Source organism: Hylobates moloch, unplaced genomic scaffold (assembly GCF_009828535.3).
Source record: "Hylobates moloch isolate HMO894 unplaced genomic scaffold, HMol_V3 SCAFFOLD_10, whole genome shotgun sequence".
NCBI lineage: Eukaryota > Metazoa > Chordata > Mammalia > Primates > Hylobatidae > Hylobates > Hylobates moloch.
Window position 1 is genome coordinate 108,417,445 of NW_026652285.1, and position 17,627 is coordinate 108,435,071.

The 17,627-nt window shown below is 65.6% G+C and overlaps 1 protein-coding gene across 2 annotated transcripts in view; it reads left to right on the forward strand.

Annotated features, from left to right (window-relative positions):
- The first annotated feature begins 649 nt into the window (after nt 1-649).
- The window catches only part of GPSM1 (G protein signaling modulator 1), a 28,184-nt gene continuing 11,206 nt past the window's right edge, over nt 650-17,627 (forward strand). The window contains exons 1-9 of one of the 2 annotated variants that reach the window (XM_032165646.2): nt 650-1,009; nt 7,620-7,841; nt 8,938-9,073; nt 9,844-9,995; nt 10,363-10,486; nt 10,764-10,879; nt 11,471-11,626; nt 12,640-12,748; nt 13,804-13,927. In XM_032165646.2, the coding sequence (XP_032021537.1) occupies nt 942-1,009; nt 7,620-7,841; nt 8,938-9,073; nt 9,844-9,995; nt 10,363-10,486; nt 10,764-10,879; nt 11,471-11,626; nt 12,640-12,748; nt 13,804-13,927 (1,207 nt within the window). In that variant the 5' untranslated portion in view covers nt 650-941. Of the gene's footprint in view, nt 1,010-7,619; nt 7,842-8,937; nt 9,074-9,843; nt 9,996-10,362; nt 10,487-10,763; nt 10,880-11,470; nt 11,627-12,639; nt 12,749-13,803; nt 13,928-16,947; nt 16,967-17,627 lie in introns of those variants that run through there. The other variant, XM_032165647.2, reaches the window with a different exon arrangement.

Consider the following 17,627-nt stretch of genomic DNA (forward strand, 5'->3'; position numbering starts at 1 on the left):
AGAAGAGGAGGAGGCGGTAGGGGCTGGGGTCCCGGGACCCCGGGTGGGCACAGCCTACTGTGCTACCTGCATCCTCCCTAAGCCTGCACAGTGCCCGGGAGGAAGGAATGGGCAGGCTGCGTCCCCATTCCAGGGGAGCTTGGGAGGGGGATGTGGCCACCCAGGGTCTCAGAGGCGGGGGACTTACCAGCCGTCCCACGGGCCAAGCAGAGCCTGTATTTGTCATCAGTGCCCCAGGTTTCTCTAAAGCAGGCAGACAGCATCCCCACAGTCTGCACCCCATGGCCCGAGGCAGAAGTTTGGAGAAGGGGGCAAAGTCATGTTGGGGCTGCACAGAAGAGGAAGGTAGGACCCCCGAGGCGTAGGGCGCCCCCCAAGAAAGGCAAGGAGGCCTCAGCAGCCCCTCCCAACGTGGGCGAGGCTACGGGGCTCACCAGGTGGCCTGTGGATGAAAGGAGCCCAGAGGCCAGTGCGGCTGCACTGTGACCCAGGGACCCCCGCGGGCCCTCAGAAGTCCCCAGGGGACCAGCAGCAAGGCCAGGCCCAGGGCCTCTCCCCCGCATTCCTTGGGGTGGGGTGGGCTGGGGCCCACACCCCCCAACCCTTCCCCGGGGACTGTCGGCCTCGCGGCGCCCCTCCCCCAACGTCCGCCCCGCCCCCCGCGGAGGGAGGCACGCGGCGGTGGCCGCCCGGTCCGCGCCCCCTCCCCGCGCGGGCGGCGGTGACATCACGGCCACGGCGGCGGGAGGGGCGGCGGCGCCCCGCGCACATCACTTCCTCGGCGCCTCCCCGGGGGAGGACGGGCGAACGAGGCGCGGACGGACAGGCGGACAGCAGGGCAGACAGCAGGGCCGGCAGCAGGGCGGGCAGGGGGCGGACGGCCACGGCGCGGGGGGCGCTCCCGGCTCCGGCTCCCGCTCCCGCTCCCGCGTCCCCAACCCATGGCGGGCCCGGCCCCGCCCGCGGCCGACGAGCTCCCGGGTCCGGCTGCCAGGCGCCTCTACTCCAGGTAGGACGGGCTGGGCCGGGGCTGGGGTTGGAGCTGAGACCGGACCCAGCCGGGCCGGGACGCGGGGGAGGCTGCAGCTGGGAACAAAGGCAGCTCTGGCGGGCGCGCAGCGTGGCTGAGGATGCGCCCCTCCCTCCAGGCCGAGCCCAGCCCGGCGGGCCAGCGTGTGCCCGCGTGGGCGTCCTCTGAAGCCCTCTTTCCCCCAAGCCAAGGGGAAGGGGGGGGGGGGCTGGGGGGCTGGGGGGCTGGAGGCGGGGCGGGCAGCTTCTCCAGCCTCACTCCCCTGGCACCTGGCAGGGGCACCATGGGGTGCTTCCCTCCCAAACCTGGCCCTGCCATGCCCGGAGCACTCAGGGGCATCATGGCCAAAGAGACCTGGCTGCTATGGATGGGGCTCTGCCCCTCACCAGCCCTCCATGAGCCCAGTGGGATCCAGCTGGGTCGGAAAGGAGCCAGCCAGGTGGGTGTGTACCTGCCTGAAAAGGCATCTGCCCTCCGGGCACATTCCTGGGTGATCCCAGTGACTGGGCTCTGTGCCCCACGCCTTTGGGGATGACAGGGTGGCCCTGCCCCAGGTGGCATGCCTGCCTGGTGACTCCCAGTGTCCCCCCAGGGGGTGCCCTGGGCCCAGCCGGGCAGGTGCCTGGTGCCCCAAGCAAGGCTGGGTGGTGCCAGGCCTCAGGCAGAGCCACACGAGCGTGAGGTCCAGGCAGGGGCTTGCGAATGGGTGGCAGCCGTCAGAGGCAGGCCTGGCTCCCCAGAGTGAGGGACACTATTGTCCTCTGGACATCCCTAAAACCTGGTGACCTCTCTGATAGGGGTCCCAGCAGCTGACCCCTGGGGGCGCCTAGCCTGGCCCCCAAGGATTCTCTGGCCCCAGCCAAGCAGCAAGCCTCTGCCTGGGGCACCCGAAATGAGGCACTGGTGGCAGCAGCAGCGGACAGAGGCCTTGCTGCCTCCGGTCTGCTCTCTGCTCTGGTCCCAGACACAGCCCCATTGTGCTATCCTGGATGGAGTGCTGAGCCCCTAGCCTGGCTCCTGGGCCCCACGCAGGGGAGGGGCGTGAGGGTGGTTTTGCTGGCAGCTGCTGCCAGGGGCCTGCCCTAAAGGATTTTCAAGGGTTTCCTTCGCTGATCTGATCGGCTGTGCAGGGCCGCATGTGCTCCAGGGCGGCTGTGCTGTGAGGTGGATGGATAGCAGCCTTGGCTGCAGTGAGTTTGAGTGTGAGTGTGTGACTGTGAGAGAGTGTGTGTGTGGAGCTGTGAGAGACTGGTGTCCAAGACCTTAACCTTGGGTGAGCCCTGCACAGCTGACCACAGAGTTGGGCGTTCTCCGGGCTCCAGCTAGAAGCCTGGGGTCCCCTGGGGACATGCCAGACAGGAGCCAGCCCTGGGCAGGGGCAGTGCTCAGAGGGACCACTCAGAGAGACCCCAGACCCAGCCTTGCATCCCCCTAAGCAGGGAGTCCAGTTGAGCTCCCGGGTTGAGTCAGGCCCAGACTTGGGGGAAGCACGCCAAGCCCTCCAGCAGGGCCTGTGATGCCCCCCGGGAGTCTGGACTCCACTGCGTGGCCACAGCCCGGTTTGGGCAGGCGGTTCCTGGTCGGAGCTGGCTTCAGAGGGGGTGGGCATGGATGCCTAGAGGTGTCCTGGGCCAGTAGAAGCTGTGGGCCGGACGGGAGGGCCTTTTGCTGTCATGCTGGGGCTGGAGAGCAAGACATGGAAAAGTCTCCTATCTCCTGAAACCGGCGTGCTGGGGGCAGCCCACCTGCTGGCATGGGCGGTGGGCACATGGATGCCCTGGAGGTGGGCGGAATCCGTTTGGGCACTCGCGTGGCTGTACTGGGGGTCCCTCAATGTGGATGGGGCTCCGGGTTGGCCCAAGGTCTCCTCTGCCCCGTCTACCCACTTCCCACACTGACATTCCTTCTTGGAGAGAGGAGTTCCAGCTTTTAAAATGGGGAACTTTGCCCGGAAAACACACTGAGAGTGAGGCCCATGAATGTGCTCATGAGCCCACCAGGTACCCTGAGGGCCCTGGGTGCTGGGTCGGTGGGACAGGGCCTGGGTGCTGGGTCGGTGGGACGGGGGCCTGGGTGCTGGGTCGGTGGGACGGGGCCCTGGGTGCTGGGTCGGTGGGACGGGGCCCTGGGTGCTGGGTCGCTGGGACGGGGCCCTGGGTGCTGGGTCGGTGGGAACAGTTAATGCTCAGAACTCTGGCCCACTTGCCAGGGGCTCCCTGGCTCAGAGCAGGGCTTTGGGGTGAAGAGGCCTGGCGGGGACGGGCCAGTGGCTGAGAAGGCCCTGGAAAGTGGGGAAACCCTGGGTGGTCCTCTCCTGGCCTCCCAGCTGCATTAAGGCCAGCTGAGTGCTCCCCGGGGCTGGGACGGGGAGGGGGCAGTAGAGCAACCCACCTTGGGGTGACTCTGTTGGAGGTGCCCTCCAAGCAGCAGCCACCAGCTCCCAAACAGGACGTCCTCGGGTGTGGACTGGGCCCCCCTGCAACCTCTCTGGCCACATGGCCATGCTACCCCCCACCCTCACTCCATCCTTCCTCCCCTGTCCCCGTCCTGGGCACCATCCCTGGTGGGCCGCTGGGCAGCGACGGGCCCTAGGAATTCCTGGCAAGCCTGACCCCAGGTGTTTCCTACAGCTGGGTGACCTTCAGTCCCCTCTCCAGTGATTCCAGCTCCCGCTGTGCTCCCAGCCCGGTCCTGCCCGTCACTCTCTCCCCTCCCCTGGCCACTGAAGGGGAGCCAGTGTGGTTTTCCCTGGGGGTGTCTGGCTGTGGGGGACGGGGCAGATAGAGCCAGCTATGAGCAGGGTCTCTTGAGCATCTGCTCAGGGGCCAGCGTGTAGGTGATGGCCTTGGGGAGGGGCAGGTGCCAATTCTGATAGCAGGGCTGGAACTGAGGGACACGGTGTTCGGATGGCCGGAGGTAGTGGAAGTTGCCGTGCTGGCTTGGGAGCTGGCCTTGGTGGTGGGCACCCCAGCCTCCATGGAGGGTTTGGGGGGTTCAGTCTGTTGACGGGGACTGGGCAAGGGGGAGCCATTCTACGTCCTGCCCCACCCTTTGGCCAAGCTGTCCTGAAGGTGGACAAATGGCCCGGCCTGAGTAGGACCCCTGAGCCCACAAGGCCTCAAGGTAGGGAGAAGAGAGCCCAGGACCTGAAGACCCCCACCTGTCCTTGGATTCCTGCCTCTGCTCAGACCCCGTGGCCGTCTCAGGGATCAGGCCCGCCCCCCCAATCCCCCGCCTCTGTCGGGTTCCAGCCTCCTCATGGGCCACAGCTGGCTGGAGAAGCTGGGAGCCCAGCTGAGAAGGACACCGGGGGCTTGGGAAGTTTGAGGAAAGGAGCCAGGCTAGGGGAGCGTGGTCCATGCCTCCCAAGCCCCACGACCTGGGGAGCGGCATCCCCCAGGCCCCGAGTGGCCCTGACCCCTTTAGACCTGGGCCCCTGTTCGCACCTTGGCCAGTCAGGTGAGGGAGAGCACAGAGGGCCTGGCGGACGTGGGGCTGGCATGGTGAGGAGTCTGAGCCCACCCCCGCTGCCCCATGCTGGCACCGTGGGCTGGTGTCAGGGAGGCTGGGGAGGGGGCTGGGTGGGATCGGGGTGGAGCAGAGGAGGCACAGGGACCTGGAGAACCGGGAGGTGGCCAGGGGCCACCACTGCGCGGAATTCCAGCTTTGCCCAGCCCTGGGCCAGGCCTGGGGGAAGAGGTGCTGTGCTGGGGGCACTCACACACTCTGGACGCCATTCCTCTTTCCATTCACGAACGTGCCTGGCGCTACCGAGGGAGCCCAGTCCTGGGGCAGAGCAGCCTCCGCTGGGAACTGGATAAACGTTTACAGAGGAGTTGGCGGGTGACTGACGGAAGGGCAATGCCGCTGGTCCCAGTCCCCGGAGGAGCACGTTGGACGGGATTACCCCAGGGCTCCCCGCCCCGCTGCTGACGAGGCTGACCCAGCCTCTGAGCTGTCCTTGATCCCTTGATCCACACCAGGGCTTGGGGAGGCCCCTGAGCACCTGCTGGAGGGCTGGCGGTCCCCTGCCGAGCTTTAAACCCACCATCCCTGGAGGTCAGAGGGCAGGGAAGCCTGAGGCCAGCTCACCCCCCAGGACCCGTGGCCATGGTGGGGCGAGGGCTGGCTTGGGGGAGGAGGGCCTGGGGCCTGGCGATGCCATCTCCTGCTGTGGAGGGCCCGCCTCTGGCCCTGAGCTTGGCGGAGAAGGCTGTGTGCAAGGTGGTGTATGGCGCCCCCCGCCCCCGCCCGCTGCTGCTGCCCGTGGGCCTGGAGCTGTGGCTCTACGTGCAGAAGATGCGAAACCTGCAAAGGAAGAGGTGCGGTGGGCAGCGGGTGGGGTCGTCACGTGGGTGTGGGTGCCAGGGTGTGGTTGGAGGCTGTCTTGGGACGAGTGGAGGGGACACCCTACCTGGTGCAGCTGCAGGTGGCTGGCTGCATTGCCTGGATCCCAGATTGGAGGTGCAGAATGACAGAGGCCCATCCGAGCACCCATCCCCGACTTTTAGGCCCAGGCCCTTCCCAGGCCAGAAGCCTCCTTCGCCTTGAGCCTCAGATGCCAGGTGTCCGGCCGGAAGGGAGGCGGGAGGCAGCTCCCATAATCAGATCTTCGGAGCAGCAGCGTCTGGGCTCCGCAGACACCCAGGCCTCAGGCCTGAAGCCCCTCTCCTCCGATGTTGCCTGGAAGGAGGGGACAGTAAACCGAGTGAGACCACTTGACAAACGGCTGGGTGGGGCAAGTGGGCTTTAATTAGGAAGCCTCTTGCATGGCGTTGGCCACAGGATGGGGCTTGGCTGGTTGCCATGGCGATGGTGGGCTCCTGTGACCCACGTGGCATCCGGATGGCCATTCCCAGAGGGATGGGTGAGGTGGCTGTGAGGTGCCTGGCAGGTAGTGGGTGGGAGGCCCTGGCCCTGAGGTGAGAGGATGGCTTGAGCTCAGGAGTTTGAGACCAGCCTGGGCAACATAGTGAGACCCCCGTCTCTACCAAAAAAACAAAAAATGAGCTGGGCATGATGGTGCAAACCTGAAGTCCCAGATACTTGGGAGGCTGAGGCAGAAGGATGGCTTGATCCTGGGAGACGGAGGCTGCAGTGAGCTGAGATCGCACCACTGCACTCCAGCCCGGGCAACACAGCAAGACCGTGTCTCTAAAAAATAATAATAGTAACATAAGTTTTAAAAACGAAAAATGGAAGCAACAGAAAGCAAACAGGAATGATGGGGCCGGCCTGCAAGCAGCCGAGGCTGAACCCTTCCCCCACTTCTCTGAAATCAGGTCCCTCCTGGGCTCCAGCTGTGTCTGTCCTCCTGGGGCTCCCCAGGCTGTGCCCTTGCTGAGTCTTTTGTGGCTTTCCGGGGGCACCCTGTAGATGGGGGCCTGCCTGCTCACACTGGGCACCCCATGGCATCTGCTGGGTGTGTCCTCCCCCCACAACCCTCCACCCAGGGCAGCGCAGCAGCCTGAGGCCCATGTGACCTGTAAGAGTAGGATGGGGAAGGACACCAGGCCCCAGAGCAGGCAGCAGGGAGGTGCGGAGCCGGGCAGCCATGGAGGGACCCCACACTCCTTCCCGGCAGCTGAGTGCCGAGGGCAGCTCCCCAAGGCCCAGGGTGAGGGTCCCTTGGTGAGCAGGGCTAGGGTGGCAGCTGACGCACGGGGTCCTTGGGGGTTGTGCAGGGCCCAGGGTGAGGGGTTTCTTCTCTGAAGTCCCTTCTCGAAGGTGGGGGACCAGGGCCAGCCAGGGCGTTGGTGTTCAGAAGAGGGCCTGGCCCTTGGGGTTAGGTGCCACTCACAGGGCGAAGTTCATCTTGGGATGGGGCGCCATCCGCATCTTCCCACAGCAGCGCTGGGGGTGGCAGGCAGCACGTGGGAACAGTGAGTTCTCAGGCCAGTCCTGGCAGGCAGCGGCGAGCACTTAGCTCTGTGGGCGGGGGACCAGGAGGAGAGGGGCTGGGACTGGCTAACCCTCAGCCACACCTCCACAGCACTGGTCTTCCCTGGAGGCTTGGAGGCTGACTGAATCCCCAGGCCCCAGCTGGGAGAGGTTGGGGGTGGGGGAGGAGCTGAGATCAGATCCCCTCCCCACCTGACCCCCATGTGGCCTTCACCAGCCCCCACTACCGTCTGGGAGCCTCAGCTGTTCTTGGTGGGAGTTGGGAGGCCTCTCCCAGCAGCTGTAGTCGCTCAGGAGGATGGCAAGGGTGCCTGGCCCCTGCAGCACGTACCTCTGGGATTTGGGTAAAGGCAGGGTATGGGGGCCACACCCCCTCCAGCACCCGCCCCTGGGCCTGAGGGTCTTGCCGGGGTCACAAAGTCACACCTTTGCCCCAGTGGCGTTCCTGACCTTGGCCGCACAAGGGGTGGACAGGAGGTGCTGGCAGAGGTGTGCTGGCTGGGGCCCCCCTGGGCCCCACATGTGCTTCCGGGCCTGTATCCCAAAGAGACACTTAGGTCTGTGAGCACAGATGTGGCGTGGGCCCTAGCCCACCCAGGGGCGTCGTCTGTAGTGAAGCCACAGAGGTGCTCCGGCCCTGGGGCGACTTTGCCAGGGGTGGGCCATGACACCGAGTTCCTCTGCACAGGATGGAGGCATCGTGCCTGGAGCTGGCGCTGGAGGGCGAGCGTCTGTGCAAGGCGGGCGACTTCAAGGCAGGTGTGGCCTTCTTTGAGGCCGCTGTGCAGGTGGGCACCGAGGACCTGAAGACACTGAGTGCCATCTACAGCCAGCTGGGCAACGCCTACTTCTACCTGAAGGAGCATGGCCGGGCGCTGGAGTACCACAAGCATGACCTCCTGCTGGCGCGGTGAGTGGGGCGGCCCTGCTGGCAGGTGGACGCTTCCTGTCCTCAGCAGTTACAGTTTGAGGAGGGGGACAGGGCAAGCAGGGTCTAAGGGAACCCAGCCGGGAAGCCCTCACCTGGAGGGCAGCCAGGGCTCCGGGACCCCGGCAGGGAGCTGGGTTTCAGCTGACAGGCGTGAGTGGGTCTGTGTGTCTGCGTGTGAGAGCCTGGGCTGTGACCCGTGTGCTGTGCGTGAGCACGCGTGACTGTGTGTGGCCCGACTGTGATCCTGTGTGGCTCAGAGCCCCATCCTTTCCCTGGGCCCAGGCCCCGAGCCCCGGGCCCACTCCCGGCCACTGCTCAATGAGGTGTGGTCCTGCCCTGGGGGCTGTCCCTGCTTTCCCATGGACCCCAAGCTCCCACTCACAGCCTCCTTCCTGCCCGGCGTCATCCACTCCCCAGTCTCCCCAACCCACTCCCCGCTGCCCCTTGGGGTCTTGGGGTCTCCAGTCGAGTCCAGCCCCCAGGCCGTGCCTCACAGGAGCACGTTTCCATTGCCTCAGCCCCGCCCAGTGCCCTCCTCCTCAGCCCTGCAGCTGCCCTCACCTCTCAGCAGGGCAGAGCTTCTTGAAGCAACCCTCCCACACTGGCCAGTGAGCTCACACCTGCTCCTCAGCACCCAGCCCAGTGTCTGGTGAATGAATTAGCAGGAAGTTAGTTCTCCAAATGTCCTCTGAATGAGTTAGCAGGAAGTTAGTTCTCCACCATCAGGCTCCCCAAGTCCTCCCCGGACCCTAACAGCTGCAGACCCCAGCCCCCTGCCCCAGGCCCAGGCCTGAGGTCCTGTGTGTAGCTCCTGGCACCTCTGCAGCCTGTGTGGTGATGGGCAGGAGCCTGTGCCCCAGACCCAGCCCAGCAGAGCCCACACCCAGGGCTGCCCTCCGGCCTCCCTTGCCCAGCCTGTGGGCCCCGGCCCAGCATGGCCTCAGGGGATGCATGCTCCCGTCCACTCCACGCTGGTCCCTGAGGCCCAGCTACCCCACCCCATGCTCAGCCTCCCCCCAGGCCCAGAGGCCTGACCAGTCCTCAGCCTGACTCCTCACTCCTCCCTGCCATCCAGGACCATCGGTGACCGCATGGGGGAGGCCAAGGCCAGTGGAAACCTGGGAAACACACTCAAGGTCCTGGGGCGCTTTGACGAGGCTGCCGTCTGCTGCCAGCGGCATCTGAGCATCGCCCAAGAGCAGGGAGACAAGGTGGGGGCTTGGTCCGGGGCTGGGTGCCTCCCACCCCTACACCAGCCTGCGTCCAGATCCCGGGTAGGGGCGGGCGGGTGACACACCACTCATCCAGCTCTTCATGGGAGGGATGACAGGGAGGTCGGTCCCCTAGATCCCGAGTGACTTGGGAGAGTGCGGGCCCCCAAAACAGGCACCCCCAGCCCATGCTGACACTGCAGCCCAGGCCCCCATCTTCCACCCTCAGTTCTCCCGCCCCTCTCGGTGACCTCCCCCCGAATCTGTCCACACCCCCAGTCACTCACTCCCTGGGGGGGCCAGCGGGAGGCAGGGGGTGGCTCTGGGCTGCGGCGGTGGGAGGCCGATTTCAATGGCTTTGCTGACCTCCCTCCGTGGCCCTGTGAGGTGAGAAAACCGAGGCTGGGGGTACGTGACTATGTGACTTACCCGCCGTCACGCAGCTGGAGGTGGCCGAGGGGGCTTGAGGCCACAGCGTCTGGTCCCAGCTGGAGCTCTCAGCCTCGGGCGTCAGAGGACAGAGCTGAGGACCTGGCACCCTGGCCACGCCAATCAGCAGAGGAGGGAGGGATGGCGAGGGAGGGCGGAGGCTGGCTTCCCGGGTGTGCCATCCTCAGGCCTCCGCCCCTGCTCTAGTGTCTGTGACTCAGTGGGAGCCCCCAAGGCCCTCACTGTCGAGGGCTGGGACAGTGAGGACACCAGGGCGCCGGCTCTGCACATCCTGTGGGGGTCCGTGGAGGCACGCCCCCAACCCTCCATGCTGCCCGCAGGTCGGGGAGGCGAGGGCCCTCTACAACATCGGGAACGTGTACCACGCCAAGGGCAAGCAGCTGTCCTGGAACGCCGCGAACGCCGCGCAGGACCCTGGGCACCTGCCGCCTGATGTCCGAGAGACCCTGTGCAAGGCCTCCGAGTTCTACGAGTGAGTGGGGCAGGGCCAGCCCGGGGACCGGGGCTGGTCTGTGCATTTCTGAGCTCCACAGACACTTCCAGACCTCCGACCCCAGCCCCACACCTCCCGACAGCTCCCAGGGCAGTGACGGCCAGGCCCGCCCACCCCCTTTCTCAGCTGCAGGCTCCCTCCCCTGAGCTTGCCCCTGTCAGGGACTGGGGGGACATGACCAAGCCCCAGGTCTCAGAGCTCAAGGACACTGGAGCCCACCCTAGCCACCCTCTTTCCAGGGCACGGCCCTGAGAGCCGCATGGAGGCCGCTGCTCAGCTCTTCTAGCCTGGGGTGGGTGAGGACATGGGCTGGGAGGGACACGGCTCAGAGGCACTTGGCCCCCAGGAGGAACCTGTCCCTGGTGAAGGAGCTGGGCGACCGTGCGGCACAGGGCAGGGCCTACGGCAACCTGGGCAACACCCACTATTTGCTGGGGAACTTCACAGAGGCCACGACCTTCCACAAGGAGGTGAGCGGGGCAGGGTGACAGGGTGGAGGGGCCGGGCTGCTGCAGGGGCAGGGCTGAGCCACCCGCCTGGCGGTCGCAGGGCGCAGTGCTGTGGCCCAACAGCAGGTGCACCCCACCGAGCCCTGGCCTCATCTGCACTTGGTCCTGCAGCTCCTAGCTGCTCACCCGGACACAAAGATCTCTGGCTGGCCACCTGGGCAGGGGAGGCAGCCCCGTCCAACCACGTCAGGCCCCGGGGCTGCGCCATGACCACCTGGCCTCCCGTCTGTCTCCGTAGCGCCTGGCCATTGCTAAGGAGTTTGGAGACAAGGCAGCCGAGAGGAGGGCCTACAGCAACCTGGGGAATGCCCACGTCTTCCTGGGGCGCTTTGACGTGGCCGCTGAGTACTACAAGTAGGTGGTCCCCACAATCTCTCAGGGAGACAGCTGGCCAGGGGGAGCGGGATGCCACGTCAAGGAGGTGCCGGCCCCAAGCTGGGAATCCGACTGCCTCCCCTCCCCTCCTCAGAAGCCAAGGTGGGGTTCTAGGCTGCCCTGGGAAGGGCAGACGGGCAAAGCTCATGGGGAGGCAGGCGGTGGGGGAGCCGGCTTATGGGAGGTCTGGGCCGTCTGCCTCCTGGCCTGAGCCACAGAGCAGTGCCTGCTGGGTGGAGCCCAGCTGTTAGCACAGGGTCCTGTACCCAGCCCTAAACTTAACCCCATCTCAGCCTGAGCAGTGGGCACAGCAGTCTCAGGTCCTCTGGGGAGGAGTGGCAGCTCAGGGTGGTCAGGCGACTTGCCAGAGCCTGGCAGGACCCCCCGTCCCCCTGGGGCCAACAGTCTGGCTCTATGGCCATGTGGGGGTGGGGATGAAGCTGGACCCCAGAGCGGCCCCAGAGGGATTCCGGGGCAGGGGACCATCGGGCAGACTGCGTCCCCATTCTTACCTTCCACCCCTCACCCTGGAACCCTCCTCCTGGGGGCTGACCCTGCCACTCTGCACAGGAAGACGCTGCAACTGTCTCGGCAGCTCAGGGACCAGGCAGTGGAGGCGCAGGCCTGCTACAGCCTGGGCAACACCTACACGCTGCTGCAGGACTATGAGCGCGCGGCCGAGTACCACCTGCGGCACCTGCTCATCGCCCAGGAGCTGGCCGACAGGTGCGTGGGCACGGACGCGGCGGGCAGACCCGGCCCGGCCCGGCCCACAGGCTGAATTACCGCGGCCCAGGCGAGGTGGCCTGGGTCCCATCCCCTGCTCTGCCACTGACCATGCTGTGACCCGGGAGTGGCAACGCCACTGTGGGGACTGAGCCAGACAGTGTGGACATTGGGCTGGCCACTGACCCCTGGCACAAGCGGGTGGGGTCCCCCTCCCATCCCTCAATTCGCCACCCTCTTGCCCCCACCACCCGTGCATGTATGTAAATATCACTCTCTGGAGAGACAGGCTGGCAGACCACAGGCCCCTAAGTACTGTCCTGTGTGCAGGTCTGGGGTGGGTGGTGGCCAGAACAAGGGGCTCAGAGCCACAGGCCTGTGGCCTTTCACAGGCAGCAGAGAGGAGGGGTCTTTTGAAAGGCTGCCCTGCCTGGAGGCTTAAAAGCGGCCCAAGGTTTTCCTTTGTGGCGTGGTGATGAGAAAGTTCTGGAATACACAGAGGTGCCGGTTGCACAGCATGAATGTACAAAATGCCACTGAATCGTCCACGTGAAAATGATCAAATTCCTGTTGGACGCATTTCCCTCCAATATAAAAACGAGCCCCTCACCCAGTGACTTGGGGGGTGCCTCTAAGGGTGGAGGGAGTGCAAGGGAGGAGGCTCGCCGGCCACCAGGGGGCGAGCGAAGCCAAGGGCCCAGAAGCTGTGCGCAAAGGCAGAGCCGGCCACAGGCCAGGTTGCTGGGACTCTGTGCGCTAATCTTTTTAATGGGAAGGAAAAAGGCAGAGCTGATTGGGGCTTCTCCTTGAAGGTGGCAGAATTTGTGGGAGGTCCGGCTGGGGGCATTATCCTGCTGTCCGGTCGATGCCCCTTGGGCCTGGGGGCCCCTGATGACCCTCGAAGCCAGGGTCATGCTGGGGCCCTGACCACCAGGGGAGGGGCTGGGGCTGGGGCTGGGGCTGGGGGCAGGCCTGGAGAGGGCGGGTATAAATCTGGTCTCCCTCTCTGGCAGAGTGGGCGAGGGCCGGGCGTGCTGGAGCCTGGGAAATGCCTACGTGTCCATGGGGCGCCCGGCACAGGCCCTGACCTTCGCCAAGAAGCACCTGCAGATCTCCCAGGAGGTGAGCCAGGCCTGCCCCCGAAGCCCTGGGCACTGCCCAGCCCACTCCAGACGGGCCGGTCCACTCTGCCCCGAGCGAGCGTTTGCGTGCCTGGGCCCCCCTCATCCTTTCAGGGCCGTTGCAGCTGCCTGGTCCTTCTGAGGCCTTGTGATGACATGTTTACCGTGCCCGGGGGTTTTTCCTGCAGCCCCCAGCTGGTGCCTTCCTGGGCAGCTGCGTCTCCTCCTCCTTGGAGAGGTTGCACAGGGTCTCCGTGGGCTCCACCCATCAGCACCCTCCTACTGTGGTCAGGGCAGAACATCATAGATGAACTCTGGGCCTCCCGGCTCCTGGCCTGTCCTTACATCACCCACTCCCATGCCACCTCCCTCTGCACACCCCGAGCCTGTTCATGCTAAAGATGGTGCCAGCCCCTACTGACCACCATAGACCCGTGTGGGAGGTGGCCGGGTGGGGAGGCCTGCAGGTGCCCAGGTGAGGGTGGAGAGGGGCGGGCATGCGAAGGTCAGCAGAGCCCCCGTCTGAAGAGCTTCTCCACTGGCAGCCAGCAGGCAGCCCCCGTGTCCCTCTGAGTGCAGGCTACAGCCTCCAGGGCCTTCCAGGGCTCCATGGGGCCCTCCCCCCAACCCCATGCCACCCTCTCTTCTGCTTGACTTAAGCAAACGGTTAGTTCCTGAGTGATGTGGATGTTCCTGGGAGGGTCCCCCACAGAGCCTCGGCACACAAGACGGGCTGAGAGAAGTGCAGCCAGGCGGAGCCAGGCCCCACGCGCACCAGAGGGCACAGGCCCTGCCGCCTGGGACCCCGAGCATCTCTGGGGTGGGACTAGGGGCTGTTGAGGACCTGTGGGACCACCTCACCCAGGGACAGACCCCCAGACTCCACCTCCGGGTCCACAGTGAGTCCTGGTTCCCTCAGAGGCCCACGGGTCATTGACCGGTTCAGGTCACTCAGAAGGTCAGGGACGGGTATACTGGGGACCATTAAGGTCCCCTTGGAGCCCACAGCAGGGCCCCCAGCCACACCTGCCCGCTCCGCCACCCCACTCGCTGCAGATCGGGGACCGCCATGGGGAGCTCACGGCCCGCATGAACGTGGCGCAGCTGCAGCTGGCGCTCGGCCGCCTGACCAGCCCGGCAGCCTCAGAGAAGCCTGACCTGGCCGGCTATGAGGCCCAGGGTGAGTTCCAGGGTTGTGGGGGTGTCTTGCTCCCCACAGGGACGGACCGCGTCGGGAGCTGTGGAGGGGTGGGATAGAGGCCAGGCCGGCATGGCTGAGGTGGCAGCCGCCAGAAAATGGCACCTACAAGCCAGTTCTTGGTCTCAAGGACGGCACAGGCCTGAGGTTCACCCTGAGCCCCTCCCACCCGCGTCCTGGGTGGCGCCGCAGGGCTGCTGGCTGAAGGACAGGAGGTGGTCGCCTGTTGCCCGGCTGGCTGCTCCAGGGCCTCCCCCTTCACCTGCCCCTGGAGCACTCGGTGCAGGGAGGGCTTCTGTCCTCAGACCCAAGTGGGAGAGGGCCGCTGGGAGGCGAGAGGGCATCAGCCAGAGGGCTGGGCTGGGCTGTGGGAGCCCTATGTGCCTGGGGCAGTGATCAGGCAAGGCCCAAGGCCATGCGAGGCCACCGTGGTGACCTCATTCATGGACTGCTGGCGTCCCATGCCGGTCAGCAGTGCTGCAGACACAGGACAGAACATCCCCTGCAAAGTGAATAGACCAATAGGTGCCGGGGGGTGGTGCCAGGTTGGGCTGACTTCTTGAGGTGGCTGGCAGGTGGGTGAGTGAGGGGCAGACCTGGGAGGAGCAGCTGCCCCACCCATGTGTCCCCCACCCCCAAGGGTCTTGAGTTTGCCAGCCCCCGAGAAGGGATGCCTGCCTCCCAGAACGTACCTGGTGCCCCCAGGCCTGCTAAGGACCAGGCTGGGAACACCAGGCTTGGATGTGGTGCTCGGCTGCCGGAGTTTCGTTTTCTTATTTATTTTTAATAATTAAATGCTTTTATGGAGATAGGGCCTCAACTATGTTGCCCAGGCCAGTGTCAAACTCCCAGCCTTAAGCGATCCTCCCAGCTTGGCCTCCAGAAGTGCTGGGATTATAGGCGTGAGCCACCGTGCCCAGCCATCCCCTGGGTTTTTGTGCCACGGTGCTCATGGGTTTCTGACGATGACCTCTCCTGGGAAATTGGGGGTGCATGTCAGCCACCGCAGAGGCTGAAGACAGAGGAAGGAGCAGAGGCTCTGGGGCCCTCAGCGAGCCCGTGGGACCAGGTGCTGTGACCGATGGCAGTGGGTGGGTATGGGATGGGCTGGAATGTGCCCCCCAGGCTGTCCAGGCCTATTTCTACCCATGGCCGGGGTTTCCTAAGGGTGGGGAGCTCTGCCGAGAGCTCCTGCGGCACCCCTAGTACCCCTCCTGTGTCCCTGGCTCGGCACTGCCACCTTCTGGGACCCCAGCAGCAACTGACCGCTGGGCTGAGAGCAGCTCTGGAAAGGCTCCGCGGAGGCTGCGGCTCTGGGTCCTCCCGATGTTTTCTTTCTTGGAGCCAAGGAAAAGGGGGGCCGGAGTGGGAGGATGCTGGAACAATGCAGCTTCTGTCCCTCTCTGGCTCCTCTGTGCCGCCCCGAGTGCGGGACTCCTTCCAGCCGGCCGGAGGCCTCCTCCCCCAGGGCTGGGGAAGGGTCCTCCTCCTCCCCGCCCAGGGCAGCCCGGCAGCCTGGCTGGGGCCGCTGCCCCGATGCCGCTGCGGGAGGCAGGCTGCACACCTAGAGTCTGGGCGGCCCTGGGTGAGACCCCCGCTCAGCGGAGCCTGGCAGGGGCAGGGCCCTGAGGTCGGGAGTCTGGACTCGGCGCTGCGGGTTGGGGGCGCCACGGAAGGACCCATTCGGCAGGTGCGGAGAGCGGGGTGGATCTGCGAGCTGCGGGAGGGGAGGGGGATGCAGAGCCGCGCTAGAGCCTGGCCGTGCAGAGGGGGCACCAGGGCTGGGGGACAGGAGGGCGCTGCCCAGCGGGGTGTGGACGGGGAGGAGGAAGTCGTCTGGAGGCGGGGCTTCAGCCCGGCGGGGACGTGGCGGGGCGTGGCCTTGCCGTTGTGGGCGTGGTCCATGGGCGGTGGGCGTGGCAGAGGCTGGTGGGTTTGATGTCCAGCTGATAAACACAAGGAGACTTATGTGCGGCTGGAGGACAAAGAGCCTTGGCTTGGCTCAGTCAGCGTATTAATCTCACCGCCCTCTGCCGGCCCCTCCCCAGCCAGCAGAGAAGCCCCAGAAGTGTGTCTGGGGGTCACCACCCTGCCAGCCACTGCCCTTGTCCAGCTCCTCTGGGTGTGTGGCCTCTATGAGACCCTGACAGCAACCAGCCCCCGCCTCCCTGGCCAGAGGGCACAGGCCCGGGCCTCCCACACTTGCTCCTGGGCTGCCCCACTCCCCACCCCAGCAAGGGTGCCAGGCAGGACGGAGGCTCTGCTGCCACTCTTGGTGCGGGCAGCATGATTGGCATGTTAGGAGGAGGGAGCCGGCCCTGAGCCCTGCAGGACCGCCCCCTGCCCTTGGCCCTTCCCCGATGGCCCTGCCTGTCCCACAGGGTGTGCGACTGCCCTCGGTCCTGCTGACCGTGCTCCTCAGCCCTCCACCCTCTGGGCCCTGCTCAGGGCGTTGTGAGCAGGGTCCACAGGAGTTCCTGGGGGAGCATGCCACCAGCCTTCCTGGGAGAAGTCCCCTTAACGTCCCAACGAGTGGCCTTGGGGTGAGGGATGTGCATGGCATAACATCCCCTGCAGTTTAGGCTGCGGGCTCCAGCCCTGGCCAGCTGATCAAGTGACTTGACCCACTTGTGCCTCAGTGTCCCCATCTGAGGAACGGGCCTATCAGTAGTGCTGGGAACAGAGCTTGGCAGGGGTGAGAGGCCAGCGAGCCTGAGGGCCCATAAGCCTGTTACGTTCGGGCCCTAGGTGGATGAGGCAGGCGTGGCTGCAGCACCATCCGCGTGTTCCAGCAGCCCAGTGGCCCTTGGGCAGCCGCAGGGATGGGGGGATGCACCCTCCATCCGTGCGCCTAAGAGAGCCCAGACGGGACAGTGTGTGGGAAATGGCACACCGGGTCCCTCACGCAGCAGATACACAGTAAAAGCCCGCTGCTCGGTCACCAGGCTCCTGCCGTATGCCAGGCACTGCTGGGGCCCTCACTTGCACCAAGACCGCTGAGCCGTGTCCAGCAGCTGATAGGTGAGGAAGGGGCAGCCCAGGAGTGAGCCACAGGGGATGAGCTTTGGGAGAAAGAAAAGCCCAACAGGGAGGTGTGGGCAGGAATGGGAGAGGCTCGGAGAGGAGCGGGGGTGGAGGGGGGCGCAGACAGGAGCAGGGGTGGGGCACGGACAGGAACCAGGGAGGTGCGGATAGGAACAGGGGAAGCAGGCTGCAGCAGCTTCGGAAGGTGACCATCGTGGTCCCTTCCGACTACCCTCACAAAGCACCGCAGGCCGGGGCAGCAACAGCAGACGTTTCCTCCTCACGGCCCTGGAGGCCAGAAGGCCAGGGTTGGGGTACCATGTGCTCAGGCGCTGGCGAGAGCCTCTTCCGGGCTGGCAGACGGCGCTTTCTGGTTGTGTCCTCACATAGCAGAGGGAGCGAGGAAGAAAGGGGAGCTTGAGAACACTGGTGGCTTCTCCTAAGGCCACTCGTCATTATAGGGCTCCATCCTCATGACCTCACGTAAACCTCAGGACCTCCTAACACCATCCCATGGGGAGTTAGGGCTTTGATCATGATGCTCCAGCAAAGACAGAAGTGAGCTGCAAGCTTAGACGGAGGAACAGCTGTCTGGGCAGAGGGAACAGCCTGTGCAAAGGGCCTGAGGCAGAGGCCAGCCTAGTGGGTGGAGGGACGG